Raw genomic sequence first — 13,237 nt, 5'->3', positions numbered from 1 at the left:
TCTCACCATGTATCATGATTCTTATTTGCTACAGTTTATGGTGCTATCTTTGTGTGTGTCAATCAGACTGAATCATGGGATACTGAGCTACATGTTTCAAAGTTCCCTTTATTATGTTGTATATCACAGTGTTGATTGATGGTACTTGACTAAAATTACAAGTAAATTGTCATGTACACAACAGCATAAACAAGGTGATCGCCTTGCTTATCTTTGTCTGTTGTTATGATATCAAAGTTCATGCTGGTAAGGTCACCTTGCCCTGTGGAATAAATTAGGGCTACAGACCCTGGCCTGTTGATGTGTATAGAGAAACTTATCATAGCATGGTTACTTCATGATACATGTATATGGATACTGATCATGTTGGCTTCGAGAAAGTCATACCATGATTGTTGATTTGTTTATTGTAATGCTGTAGAAGGGAGGGTGTAAAATGCCGTCTACAATTTGCACAAGTACATACTTTGCCAATGAGTATACTGTGTGTGTGATGAGAAATGAGCTGTAATGTAGGAACTACAATATGAATCATGTGTAGTGTAGTCACAAAATGGTGTACTTGTTGTATACTGATGTGCTATGTACATCTATTTCATGGGCAATTTTGGTAGTACTGGCATGTACCATCTTTGCTCCATCATCAAATGCTACAGGGCTCGAAATTCACTTTCTACCCTGGTAGTCCACTTGGGCTACCATTTTCTAAAGTTGGTAGCCCAGTGACAACGGTTGGTAGCCATGCATATTTCAGTTTCGGGTTATTGTTTTTCATTAACCAGACAAGAAAAAGCACCTTTTCAAGATTCTGCCCATGAAGTGAATTTTCTAGTCATTTGATGTGAATACTTGCACACTTAGTAATACCCAAAGGAAACACGTACAAAGCCCCCTCCCCCATGTTTCTGTTCCTAAGCATTCAGCAAAAGTGATGCGGCTTCGCGGTTTTATTTTTTCTCTCTTTTTGTTCTTAACTATGCTGGTTTGGCATTATTGATGCAACAGGCTTGTTTATTGTAATGCTGTAGAAGGGAGGGTGTAAAATGCCGTCTACAATTTGCACAAGTACATACTTTGATGAGGGCTGCATTTTTGGACATGCAAACAGGTACATCAAGGGTAGCTGTAATGATGAGTACACAACCCCCAAAAAGCCATGACGCGCAGGTTCTGAAATGACGCACGTGGTGACCAGAAACCATCTTTTTTTTGCTTAATGGACATCAGTGATACTCAAAAGTTTGGTGACCTATTGACAACTCGTTTCGCTCAGAGTTGTACGCAAATTTTGACATTTGTCATGACAACGACCGCAACCTGCTCAGCACGACTAGACATACTGTGGCAGGGCTTAAAATAGACCATGGGCTTTCTGTAGGGAGGATGTAAATTGTCCGTGATTGATACATTATGATCAAAGTGCAATGAAAATGTGTTTTCATTGGCCATCATTTCCTGTGCCTGTCATTCAAGTACATCAGTTTAGATATTGAAACTTGGTTGCAAAGTTTCCCTGTGCCATGGTTTTCTTTGTAATTTGCAAAGCAAAGGTCATAGTCTGGCCTTATTCATGTCACTGTGTCCGACTGGATTTTACGGCAATTTAGCTCGTTCCAAAGTGACAGACCCGACACGGTACGCCAAGTACTGACTGACTTTCATGTCCCAGGCTTTGGTAGTCCATGTGGGCTACCTTTTCATGGCCTTTGGTAGCCCCAGGGAAAAGTTGGTAGTCTGTGGATGCGGGACTACCACTAATTTCGAGCCCTGTGCTACATTGTAACATAAAAATACAGGAACACTGTAATTGTATTGGTATACCTGAAATTTACCCTTTTATTTGAGTTGCAGCTACACAGATTCTGTGAAGGTTTGATTTCCAAATATTTTTCAATGATGGAGTACATGGCATATAGTAGATAGTAATATGTTGTAGTGAATTGGTGCTCGAGGTAAGAAATTATTGTGTTATGTCTTATAATGTGGTACAGTATGACAAGGCATTCTCTGATGTAATGCTGAACAATGTGTAAATAATTTGTGTGATTTTAATACTGTGACACAATCTGCAAAGAACAACATATAGCAGATACAGAGAGTGAAGTATTGCTGAGTGTTTTGTAAAGACAGACTGGTGTTATACAGAATGGAATGTTGAAGCACAGTACATGTGGACATGGACAAGTGCAAGACAATGATATATGAGCTGGCATATGGTCACAAAGTCACATGGGAACAATCACAAGAACTGCAACGCGTACGTTACTTACTTTGCTTTACCACTCCAAGCCAATGTATGGAAGGTTGTAGAGACAGTGAAGAGGGCTATGAGTGCTGTACAGTAGACCAATGCACTGAACTGCTGCTGGTAACTGTATGCCTGCTGTAGCATTATCAGACATGCTATGATGCTGGGGATGATCCACAACTGGAGGAAACAAACAATAAATGCATAAACATCAGTAAATTGGGCATACAATTTCATATCCTACTGCAAACTTTGGTACGGCTCTTTTTACCTGTATAGTATCAGCTTGTGAGAAAACACTGAACTGATAAATTATCTGGTCATTTCAGTCACATTTCCCTGTGTACAGGTCCAACCAAGGCACTTACTGTAACTTATAAACACAATCAATATACCCTGATATACAACCCCTGTGACTTATTACAGCATGTATTCACTGTCTCTGTTTATATTACTTTGCAATTACCAAAATGGAAATCTGATAATTCAATGAATTTAACTCAAAAAATTGAACTTTCTTTTAATTATGGGAAAAAAATTTGAGGCTGTGTGATGGGTTTTAGGTATCAGATCTAGTGAGTATCGGTATACTGTACATCATTTGGCAGATTTGGTGACAAAATTAGATGTCAAGGGAGCTTTCTAGCAGTCTTCACATGACATACAACTTGACCAACCAGACAGATCAAATGAAAACCAGTCAATTGGTTATGAAGTAATTTTGAATACTAACGAGCCACGATTATTGATGAGATAGTACCAGCATCTAATTGCCATTAAGATATGATTTAACATGATAACACATCTGTGTAACCATGGCAACAATTTATCAAGATCTTACAAGGAGTCAATAAACATTCCCTGAGATCTTGTCAGAATCAGATTCCACATTGATAATTCTGATTGAGAAACTCAATAATTCACACAACCAATCATGTATCATGAATATACCACTCAGATTAATGATATGTATTGCATACCGTTACAACAAGAAATGGGTAATATCCTATCTGGCAGAGTAAAAAATATCTACCCACCCACATGCCTGGGTATGTGAATGTTTAGCTGAGTGATTGAAATTTGACAGTAAGCTTCCAAATAGGCAGGTGAAAATAACAACTGATTATCGGTTTGCTTAGATCAGTGGTGATGTACATGCACAGTACCGGTACATGCATACTGGGTATACAGTGTGTAAGGCATCAATATCAGGCTAGGTAATAATGGCGTATGTAAATTTTCAAGGTTCAGGAAGTATTTGTGAATTGACTGAAAGTACCAGTACTGGTAAAATGCCAGTAAAACAAGAGTGTTGCAATAAATACAATAATAAATTCAATTAAAGGGAAAAACTATTCATACAAAGTTGAAAATTGAAGAGTATATATTTGAATCATACTGACAAAGAAATAGGCCTACTTAGAAGACCACATAAACTGACAATGTAGCCAGTATAGACACTAACATTTTACTACCAACATGAAGTTTATAGACAATGAATGATTCAGAATTGTTTGGCAAAGACCAATACTCTGTTGAATACATTGATGAAGTGAAAGTCATGATAAAATGTTATACTTTCAATTTATGCATTAATCAGCAAAAGAGAAAGGAATTTACAGCCCTTTTGAAATAATGCATTGCAGTGGGTTCTATAAAAAGACATGATTACTGAACCATAGTTATTGAATAAACAAAAGGGATAACGTCATAATGCCATCACTATGATTATTTGTTCAATTCAAGTGGCAGAATACAGCAGCTAAACTTTGCGTAGATTTCAACGATCACACTCAAAATGGAATAATAAAATTTTTTATCTCAGTGTATTTTCTCAAGGAAGAAAAAAAAAACAGTGTCAATGAAACTGGTCTAATTCTTAGATAATGATGTTTTAAAATGACAACTATCAATCCACTGTGGGTAAGGGTTGACTGATGTTGCAGTCTTCAAAACCCAATGCTTGGATGGACCAGGTATAGTATATACCAATCCAATTGGATGGACCAGGTACATTATATGCCAACCCATTGAATGGACCAGGTACAGTATATGCCAATCCAATTGGATGGACCAGGTACATTATATGCCAACCCAATTGAATGGACCAGGTACAGTATATGCCAATCCAATTGGAAGGACCAGGTACAGTATATGCCAATCCAATTGGATGGACCAGGTACAGTATATGCCAATCCAATTGGATGGACCAGGTACAGTATATGCCAATCCAATTGGATGGACCAGGTACAGTATATGCCAATCAAATGGATAGACCAGGTACAGTATATGCCAATCCAATTGGATGGACAAGGTACAGTATATGCCAGTCCAATTGGATGGACCAGGTACAGTATATGCCAATCCAATTGGATGGACCAGGTACAGTATATGCCAATCCAATTGGATGGACCAGGTACAGTATATGCCAATCCAATTGGATGGACCAGGTACAGTATATGCCAATCCAATTGGATGGACCAGGTACAGTATATGCCAATCCAATTGGATGGACCAGGTACAGTATATACCAATCCAATTGGATGGACCAGGTACAGTATATGCCAATCCAATTGGATGGACCAGGTACAGTATATGCTAATCCAATTGGATGGACCAGGTACAGTATATGCCAATCCAATTGGATGGACCAGGTACAGTATATGCCAATCCAATGAATGGACCAGGTACAGTATATGCCAATCGAACTGGATGGACCAGGTACAGTATATGTCAATCCAATTGGATGGACCAGGTACAGTATATGCCAATCCAATTGGATGGACCAGGTACAGTATATGCCAATCCAATTGGATGGACCAGGTACAGTATATGCCAATCCAATTGAAATCAAAATCAGACATAAAGATATCAATGGCAGGCATCTTCTTTGATTATACACATTTTAATCTATCTGCTACCCTTGAAGAGAGGTTTGCATTGCACTGGGAGGGGATGTGAGGAGTGTGAGAGGAGGACAGCAGCTGAAAAGGGGAGAATTTAATGTATAACGACACTGCACATGTCCATATCTGATTTTCATCAAATTGGTAAACTTATCATACACTCCTAACTACTCCATGGATAGGAGTCTGTCTTGCATCTTACAAATTACAAAAGGAAATTCTCTTTTAGCTGGCAATAAAAATCTGCAAAAAATGGCACACCAGGAGTACATCATTATCACATGTACAGACTTTGAAATTGAATGACTGTATGAACAATGTAATTCTAATGTGTCTTCCTTTGTGAAATATTAATATAGTATCTGTAATATAGATAAAGAAAGCATTACCAGCCAAATGTTTCAATTTTTGATGCATATTTATTTTAGATATACATTTTATACTACAATGACATTAAAGTCGCACATCCATTTGGTAACATTTATAAAACACATTTTTTAGTGCCTCTTTAAAGTCATTATGTAAATATATGTTTCACATCTTTTTTTTGAAGGAAGTGAAAAGAATTAAATATTTCCAAGAAATTGGTGTGGACAAAATTAGGGAAATTAGAGAAAGATTAGATACATGCATGGCACTATTAGGTCTAATCCTTAATTAGTCTCAATCTGAAATTTCCTTTTCAGTATTTTAAATCAAATATAACTATCTTCATTATTGCATTCCACTTTTTCAATGGAAAATCAAAAATTTAAAAAAACGAAGAAAGTATATGAAGTACAAAGCATGACATATATGCTGTTGACTTGTTTCCATGGCAACCTCTTCTTATGTTGACATGTTCATATTTGGTTTCTTACATTTTACCTTTACCTTTTTACTGTCACATCAAATTATTTGCATAAATTCCAAACAGCATTGAGACTTCTTTACTTTAATGGCTGCTTGAAGGTTGTCTTGACATCATTTTTTTGCATAAAATTTTCCAAAAATACAATAGAGTCAACTTGCCGACGTTGTGACAATGTAATTACTTGAAAGGTCACACTGACACATTAAATTGATTTTATTATACTTGATGAATTTCATCCGGCACTGACCTTTGATAACTTCATTACCCTGGGATATTATACTTCCAAAAAGCATTATCCTCTGGAAATAACAGTCTATGAGTGACATTCTCACATAAATTACAATCTCTATCCACAGCCTTTATCAGTATCAATTTATATACAAGAGAAATGAGTTTGTAATTGTGCATTTAAAACTGAGTGGTCTTGCCTAAACTGAGGCATAAATAATTTATATTATATTCTGCTCTGTTCGTAGGTGTGATGGGATGTGACACATGGAGTTTATAAATTTTCAAAACTCATAAAAACTCAATTTGTGTCAGAGGACCTTGAAGAGATATTACTGTTATTATTCAAATTGCATGGTTGGTTCTTTGAATTGTTCCATATTGATGGAGTTATTCCATACTTGTGAAGGTCATCTCAGGACACAGTAAAAACTGCCTAATGTTATCAGCAATACAATGTTTGCAGATATGTCAAAAGTCTTTGAAATGTTCTCTAATGTAAACCATGGAACAGCTGTGACACTGCATCAATAAAAAGTTCATAGTAACAAAGAGATCAGGTTTGCTTGCAATGAATCTCTCGCTGGCTTGTCTCAACATCTTAGCAAAACATTCAACCCAGGTGTACATTCATCAAGTGCCATAATGATACTTGTAAACCATGGAAGGATCTGATTTTTGGAATTATATTCCCGTGACATTAAATGCAATAAAATGTCATAGCAAAATGTCAGGCATTATGGCTCCTATTCAAAGTGCAAACATGTACAGCCAACAAACACGTACAGCCAACAAACACATACAGCCAACAAACACATACAGCTAACATACATACAGCTGTGCAGGGACGGTGGATAAAAGGCAATAGATGATGTTTATGCATAATCTGTTTCAGTTTGTATTTTATAAATTCATTTTTTTCACAGTGTGCTACATTCAACTCATTAAAGTTCTTTTCGCAAATGTACAGAAAGATGAATATCACATGATCCTACCGCGGCAGTTCCATGATTGCTTTATATTATTTCATAAAGTATATTTAAGGTCATTTCATCTTTTCATTAACGACTTCATGCCGTGTTCGTGACATGACCATTCACGACATACGTGTTTTCAAAAAAATGGATCTATTTTTGATTTGTGTAGTTCCAATTATGAAGAATTCATGAAAGATAGGTAGAGAATGACATAATCATAATTGCTAAGCAGTAACAATGGGTTGAATATATAGAGTACAATGCAGGTTAAATAATGTCACTTTCCCTTGCACACTTCCTCTCATTCTAAACCAGTTTCCATCTTTTATGATATTCTTGAGTTTGACAGCCAGTGTCTATTAAATTTATCTGCTTAAGACATACAAAATACTTGGGAAGAGACAGTGTGCGATTAACTGTGCCCAAGGTTTTCTCAACTCTCTACATTTATGCTTCAACAGCTACATGTGTGTAGCTAATTGCTTATTGAACTGTGTACACAATGCAATTTTACCAACACAAACAGACACAAACTGAGTGTGGGGCCAATTGAGGACAGTTCTCAACAGTTTGCACTTCATTGAAGGTTAAAAAATGTAAAAACACTGGCCAAAATCAGAAGATATCCATGTGAAAATTAGGAATTAGTATTTATAAAGTTTTAAGGGGGGGTTTGGTAAAGGTAATTTTTACAAAACCAACATTTCCATAAAGCTATATGATCTCAAACCCACGTTATAAAAGCATGAAAGCACAATAAGACTGGTTTATCGTTGCAATGCTGGTTGCGTGACTGCTTCTAATAGTCATTATCTGTCTTCAAATGAGATCATTATGATGGATGGTTCATGCAGGTTATAACATAACACAGGGTCACAGATGATGTGTCTCTAGACAACATACAAACATGTATATGCAGCTAGGATGAAAGACTTTGAAGCAGCCTGGACTCAGCAGATAGAATGGATCAAACACACACTAGGAAACAAAAACATGCAACAATCTTCCATTTATGCTTCAATAAATTCATATTTTATGCATTTTGGAAAAACTCCAAATATTCATGGCACTACAGCAATAATGTTTTTGTTGAGAAATCAGTTGTTTTATCGACATTAATGTATATCCACTACAATGGTGGTTTTCTTTTTGTGTCATTTTCAAAATGAATGACAACACTTGGCTTTGGAAAGTTGTGCTGTCTGCTTTTGAAGGATTTACTAGTGATGGAATTAGACTACAACACGGAATTTATCCATCCATCCATGCATACTTTCTTCTTCTTATTCTTCCTTATTTCTCTTTCTTATTACACTACTACAGTATTAGGATTTTTCAGGTTACTAAGCATCAAATGTTGAAATCTTAAAAGCAGATGACTTGATATTTTTAGAGCTTGCTCCATGGCTAAATCTTTCTCAACTCATGTAAAAATACTCCAGAGATGCAGGCTATGTTTAGACTCTGTAGCCTGGTGATGACCCTAGCTGATAAGACATTGGTTTCCATCAAGGTTCCACTGGAAAGTGGATGGAATATTGGAAACATGATCAATCTGGAGGAACTGTCCTTGGAATTCTTCAAATATTCCCTTATCAATGGACATTTTTAAAACACACAGAGATTGATGCCAGAATGAAGCGATAGGGGTCTATAAAACATCCGTTGCCATTGCTGCTGTTGTACAAACAATCACTATTTATGGCTTTCTTTATAAATCATCTCAAAATAACATCAAGCTGTATTTCATGCAGTAAGAAGACGTTCCATCCATAAACTCTGAACTTCAGCATAGCGAATGAAAAACGTCATTTCATGAAATTGAAGCTAGTCTAGCATCTAAGCAGACAATTTTGGGTTCCTCAAAGTTACCAGCTAACCTGACAGAATCTAGACTACCCTGAAGAATATGTCTTCATTATTTCACTAGAATCAAAGAGACAGTTGGGTGGATGATTAGAGGAGAAAGGAGCATGGATCATTGACTATCAAGGGGTCTAATATTAAAACTGCCATAGTTTCATGTTCTCTGAATACTTCATGGATTGTACCTCTGTGTACACTTCCTGACAGTAACAGTCTCTCATTGGCTGCACAGCTGCTATTCTCTACAAGACTGATGTGTTTTCAATAATCTTGCCAAGCACGGCTAACAGAGAATGCACAGCATTGCCGGGCAAAACTTCAGCTGAGCTTGGCAGAAGTATTGAGGGCACATGAACAGGCAGAAGGATTAGGGAGCTGTCATTATCTACGGCCTGGGGGTTGGAAGAATGTGGGGGGGGGGGAGGGGTCACTCCAAAAATTGAAAACTACCACCAGAGGGGTTCCTAAAAATGTGGAGAGAAAGAAGGGGGATTACTCAATTCTTGGTGTAAAATGAATTGAAACACTTCTCAGATTGCACTTTTCACACATCAATTTCTAAAAATTTTCAATGCAAGAGAGGGACACCCCCCTCACGCTCTCCCCTTGGGGTAAATGTTCTGACAGTTTTACTCAGTAAAATTACAAATTGAAAACACCTCTCAGAGTCATATTGCACAAGACTGCATCATTGCACGCATCAATTTCACTCAAGAGAGGGTACAACCTCATCTGATACTTCCCCCTCAGCCTCCCACATGTTCTCCGTGCTGTACTTTCAATTCTGCCCAGTCTGATGTCTTAGTGAAAACCCTGTCATGATACCCATCCCAAATTAAACAATAATATATGGTTTGATAATGGTGTAGCATGAGGTTTTATATCTACATTTTGTTGTGACTTTGAATTTCATTTTGTTGGTTTCACCTTTCAACAATCATACGATAACCTTTCAACAATCATAAGATAACCAATTATAATCTAGCAGGGTACATCAGGATATGAAAGGTCTTTACTATTGCTGTATTTTTGTAAATTTTACAAATACATGTCTTGATATTTAACTTTACTAAGTGTTGGGGGGGGTCAGTCAAATTTCTGTGTTAGAGAGGGGGGTTGCTCAAATTCATCAGGCTTGGCAGGGGGTTGCTCAAAATTTCAGAGTTTGCGATGAAATTCCTCCCCCCCCCATAAATAATGACGGCTTCCTTAGGCAAAATTGCTGTCAAACAGAAAGGGTATGATACAAGTCTTTACTTCTTTGTATTGCTAGACACTATACTCTGTGTGATTTTCACTTCTCCTTTGTCAATTAAGACACTTAATATCAGCCATCATGGGCTGCAAACAAAGTCTACAGACAGTTGCAAAGTAACTAAATCCTTAATATTTAATCCACCAGCAAATTTCTGCAAAATAGAAGGAATTCTCTGAAACCAGCCACTTTCTGCAAAATAGGAGGAATTCTGTGAAACTTTCAACTCTCACTCGATCTGCAAACCCTACATACATGTACATGTATGTTAACAGAAATAATAAATTTACATAACTACTTCTTTCTACATGTACTGCCATGACAGAGATACTTCTCATTTGGCTACATTAATAGAATACTTTGAAAATTGATGTTATTTTTCCTGTTGACAGGAAATTGTGATAAGCTTTTAGGAAAGTGGAAATTTTCACATCTACCTTCCCTGTGATTAAATATTCATCAAATAAATAAGTATCCATCCCTTGAAAATATAAGGAACTGAATCTATAAATTTGACAAACATACTACTTTATTCACACATTTTCATAAGTATTATACTAAACATGTCAGACTATGCAATAAGCTGTCATATCTAATAATAGGATACAATACTTCATGTCTGCTGTTGCAAACAGTTGTAATTACTGCAGGGTATGTGACAGCTGAGGGTCACAGATCTACACTGACAACTGCAGATATATTAAAAACAATTTTTAATAATTAAGGTTGAATTTTCATAAGACAGCTTGTATTTATTAAGGGAAAAGAATAGAGACTACCGGTAGTGTCTAACTAATAATAAACACAGTAATACCAATCACAGGAATTGTCAAACAACCAGAAAGACATCAATTATCCCTTAATTTGGTATCACTTCAATAATAAATCATAGTTTCAAAAAAGCAATAGTGTGCATATTTTTCATTGCTTGCTGCTACACATACTACTGCATTTTGAAATCATAATTTACTATTCATTTAATGCCAATATAAGGGATAGTTGATATTTTTCTGGCAATTCATGAATCCGTGTGATCCCAATAACTGAGTCAATGTGAATTTCAGGTTGATAGGTCTAGTGATTGACACTCGTAATACTCATATGTCTATATAGTATCAGCAAACACAGATTATGTAGTTTTAACCGTGCATAATAATGGTTTGGTCCAATCAAACTGGAGTATATGTATCTATAGTAGGGGTTGACCTAATGGAAAGGTATCTCCCTAACCTCCTTATTATAGACATTTTCCCATTTTCAATGGTGTTCTTTATAGACAGGTGTATATTTGTGTGAGAGGGGATATATATATATATATATAGAGAGAGAGAGAGAGAGAGAGAGGAGAGAGAGAGAGAGAGAGAGAGAGACAAGTATTGTTTGAGAATACTGGGGCCGTTGGTACAATGTATACTGATAAAATCAAACATGGACTACTACACAGAGGATATTGTTTACAAGAACAAGCTTATAAAGAAATACCTACCCCATGAGTGACACAGTTTGCAAAGTGCTCGAAATGGGTTGGACGGTATGGACTGTTTCCTACTGCACGGTTGTTCATAAACCTGTGAACAAGATTAAAGACAAATGATAGCTTGTGTTGTTTGCAAAAATTGTGACTGTTATTGGCAAAATTTTTTTATCGTATCTGATTGTTAAAAATGTTTTGTTCAAGAATGAGGCAGACTGCCATTGGCAGGTGAGAGACATTCAAAAGTGTATCCACCTTCCTGGATGAAAAATTTGAATTGGAAAATGGCTGATTAAAATTACCAAATAGTGATAACTTTGTCAAACATCTGATAAAAATAAATATCTGCTTCAAGTGAAGACATATCTCCTGAATATTAATTGTTAAATTTATTATTGAATGAACACATGACTGTTTTTTTATCTTTTATTGTATTGCTGCATATGTTGAAATGGTGCTAATTATATCTTTATTTGCAATGTGGTTGAGTCATCTTAGCTAATTTCATTGCTTTTGCATTTCCCACAAAAATTTAGAGGATAAAAATATACAAGTGACCTAGTGGCTGATAGATCTCAGCTGTTAATTTTACTGAAAATAACAATAATAGAATCAATATATAGCAACCCAAAATAAAATTCAAAGAAAATTGTCATAGGTTCAGAAAATTACTGTTTTTCTTAGACACATATTTTCAAAAGGTGTGTAGTCCCATTGTATGGGAAAAGTGAGCTACCTCCAGATATTCATTCTGATATGTAATGTGGTGCAGACTACTGATAGTTGTATTCGCTTACACCATAATGGACTTTGTACTGAAGAGATGCACAAATTTGTAATTTCTAATACAAAATAATAAGGAAGTGATTATGATCATAATATTTGAGGTGTATCCCTGAGAAGCTAAATATTGAATTTCAAAGCTCTAAGACCAGTGATGAAAATACAGTTGGGACTAAAAATGGGAAAATTAGCTTCAAAAACTTTTATATGCAAATATCATCATCATTTGAAAGAAAACAATATTAGGTCATCCCTAAACAAGCGACCTAGCGGCCGATATGGCTCCGCTGTGTTTATGTACAGAATAACTATTTTTGACACATGTTGATGAAGAAGGTGGAAATCTTTGATAACTCAATGCCAGTGGCCAGAAAAAAGAGGCTAAAATAAGCTGCAAAAATACAAAATTGAAGATTTCATCATACTTTGAATATATCACATCCGATCATCCCTAAGAACATGTCAACCAAAGCTATCTGATGAGTAGTTTTTTGAGAATAAAATATTCTGACCAAAAATGGCAACAATTGCCCCCCAAGATAAAAATTGCAGATTTCATCATAATTTCAAAATATCACACTTAGTTCATATATAGAAACCTGTATACCAAATTTCAAAGCTGTTAGACCAGTACTTTTTGAGAAACG

At 36.1% G+C, this 13,237-nt stretch overlaps 1 protein-coding gene across 2 annotated transcripts in view; it reads right to left on the bottom strand.

The window, feature by feature from the left end:
* LOC139152049 (monocyte to macrophage differentiation factor-like) overlaps positions 1–13,237 on the bottom strand; it is a 43,623-nt gene that overhangs the window by 15,410 nt on the left and 14,976 nt on the right. For both annotated transcript variants that reach the window (XM_070725138.1, XM_070725137.1), the window contains exons 2-3: positions 11,820–11,901; positions 2,271–2,428 (exon numbers count right to left, since the gene is read on the bottom strand). In XM_070725138.1, the coding sequence (XP_070581239.1) occupies positions 2,271–2,428; positions 11,820–11,901 (240 nt within the window). The remainder of the gene's footprint in view (positions 1–2,270; positions 2,429–11,819; positions 11,902–13,237) is intronic.

The sequence above is a fragment of the Ptychodera flava genome, chromosome 15 (genome assembly GCF_041260155.1).
Source record: "Ptychodera flava strain L36383 chromosome 15, AS_Pfla_20210202, whole genome shotgun sequence".
Lineage (NCBI taxonomy): Eukaryota > Metazoa > Hemichordata > Enteropneusta > Ptychoderidae > Ptychodera > Ptychodera flava.
The sequence above is the reverse complement of the archived record's forward strand: the minus strand, read 5'-3'. Positions and strand labels throughout refer to the sequence as shown.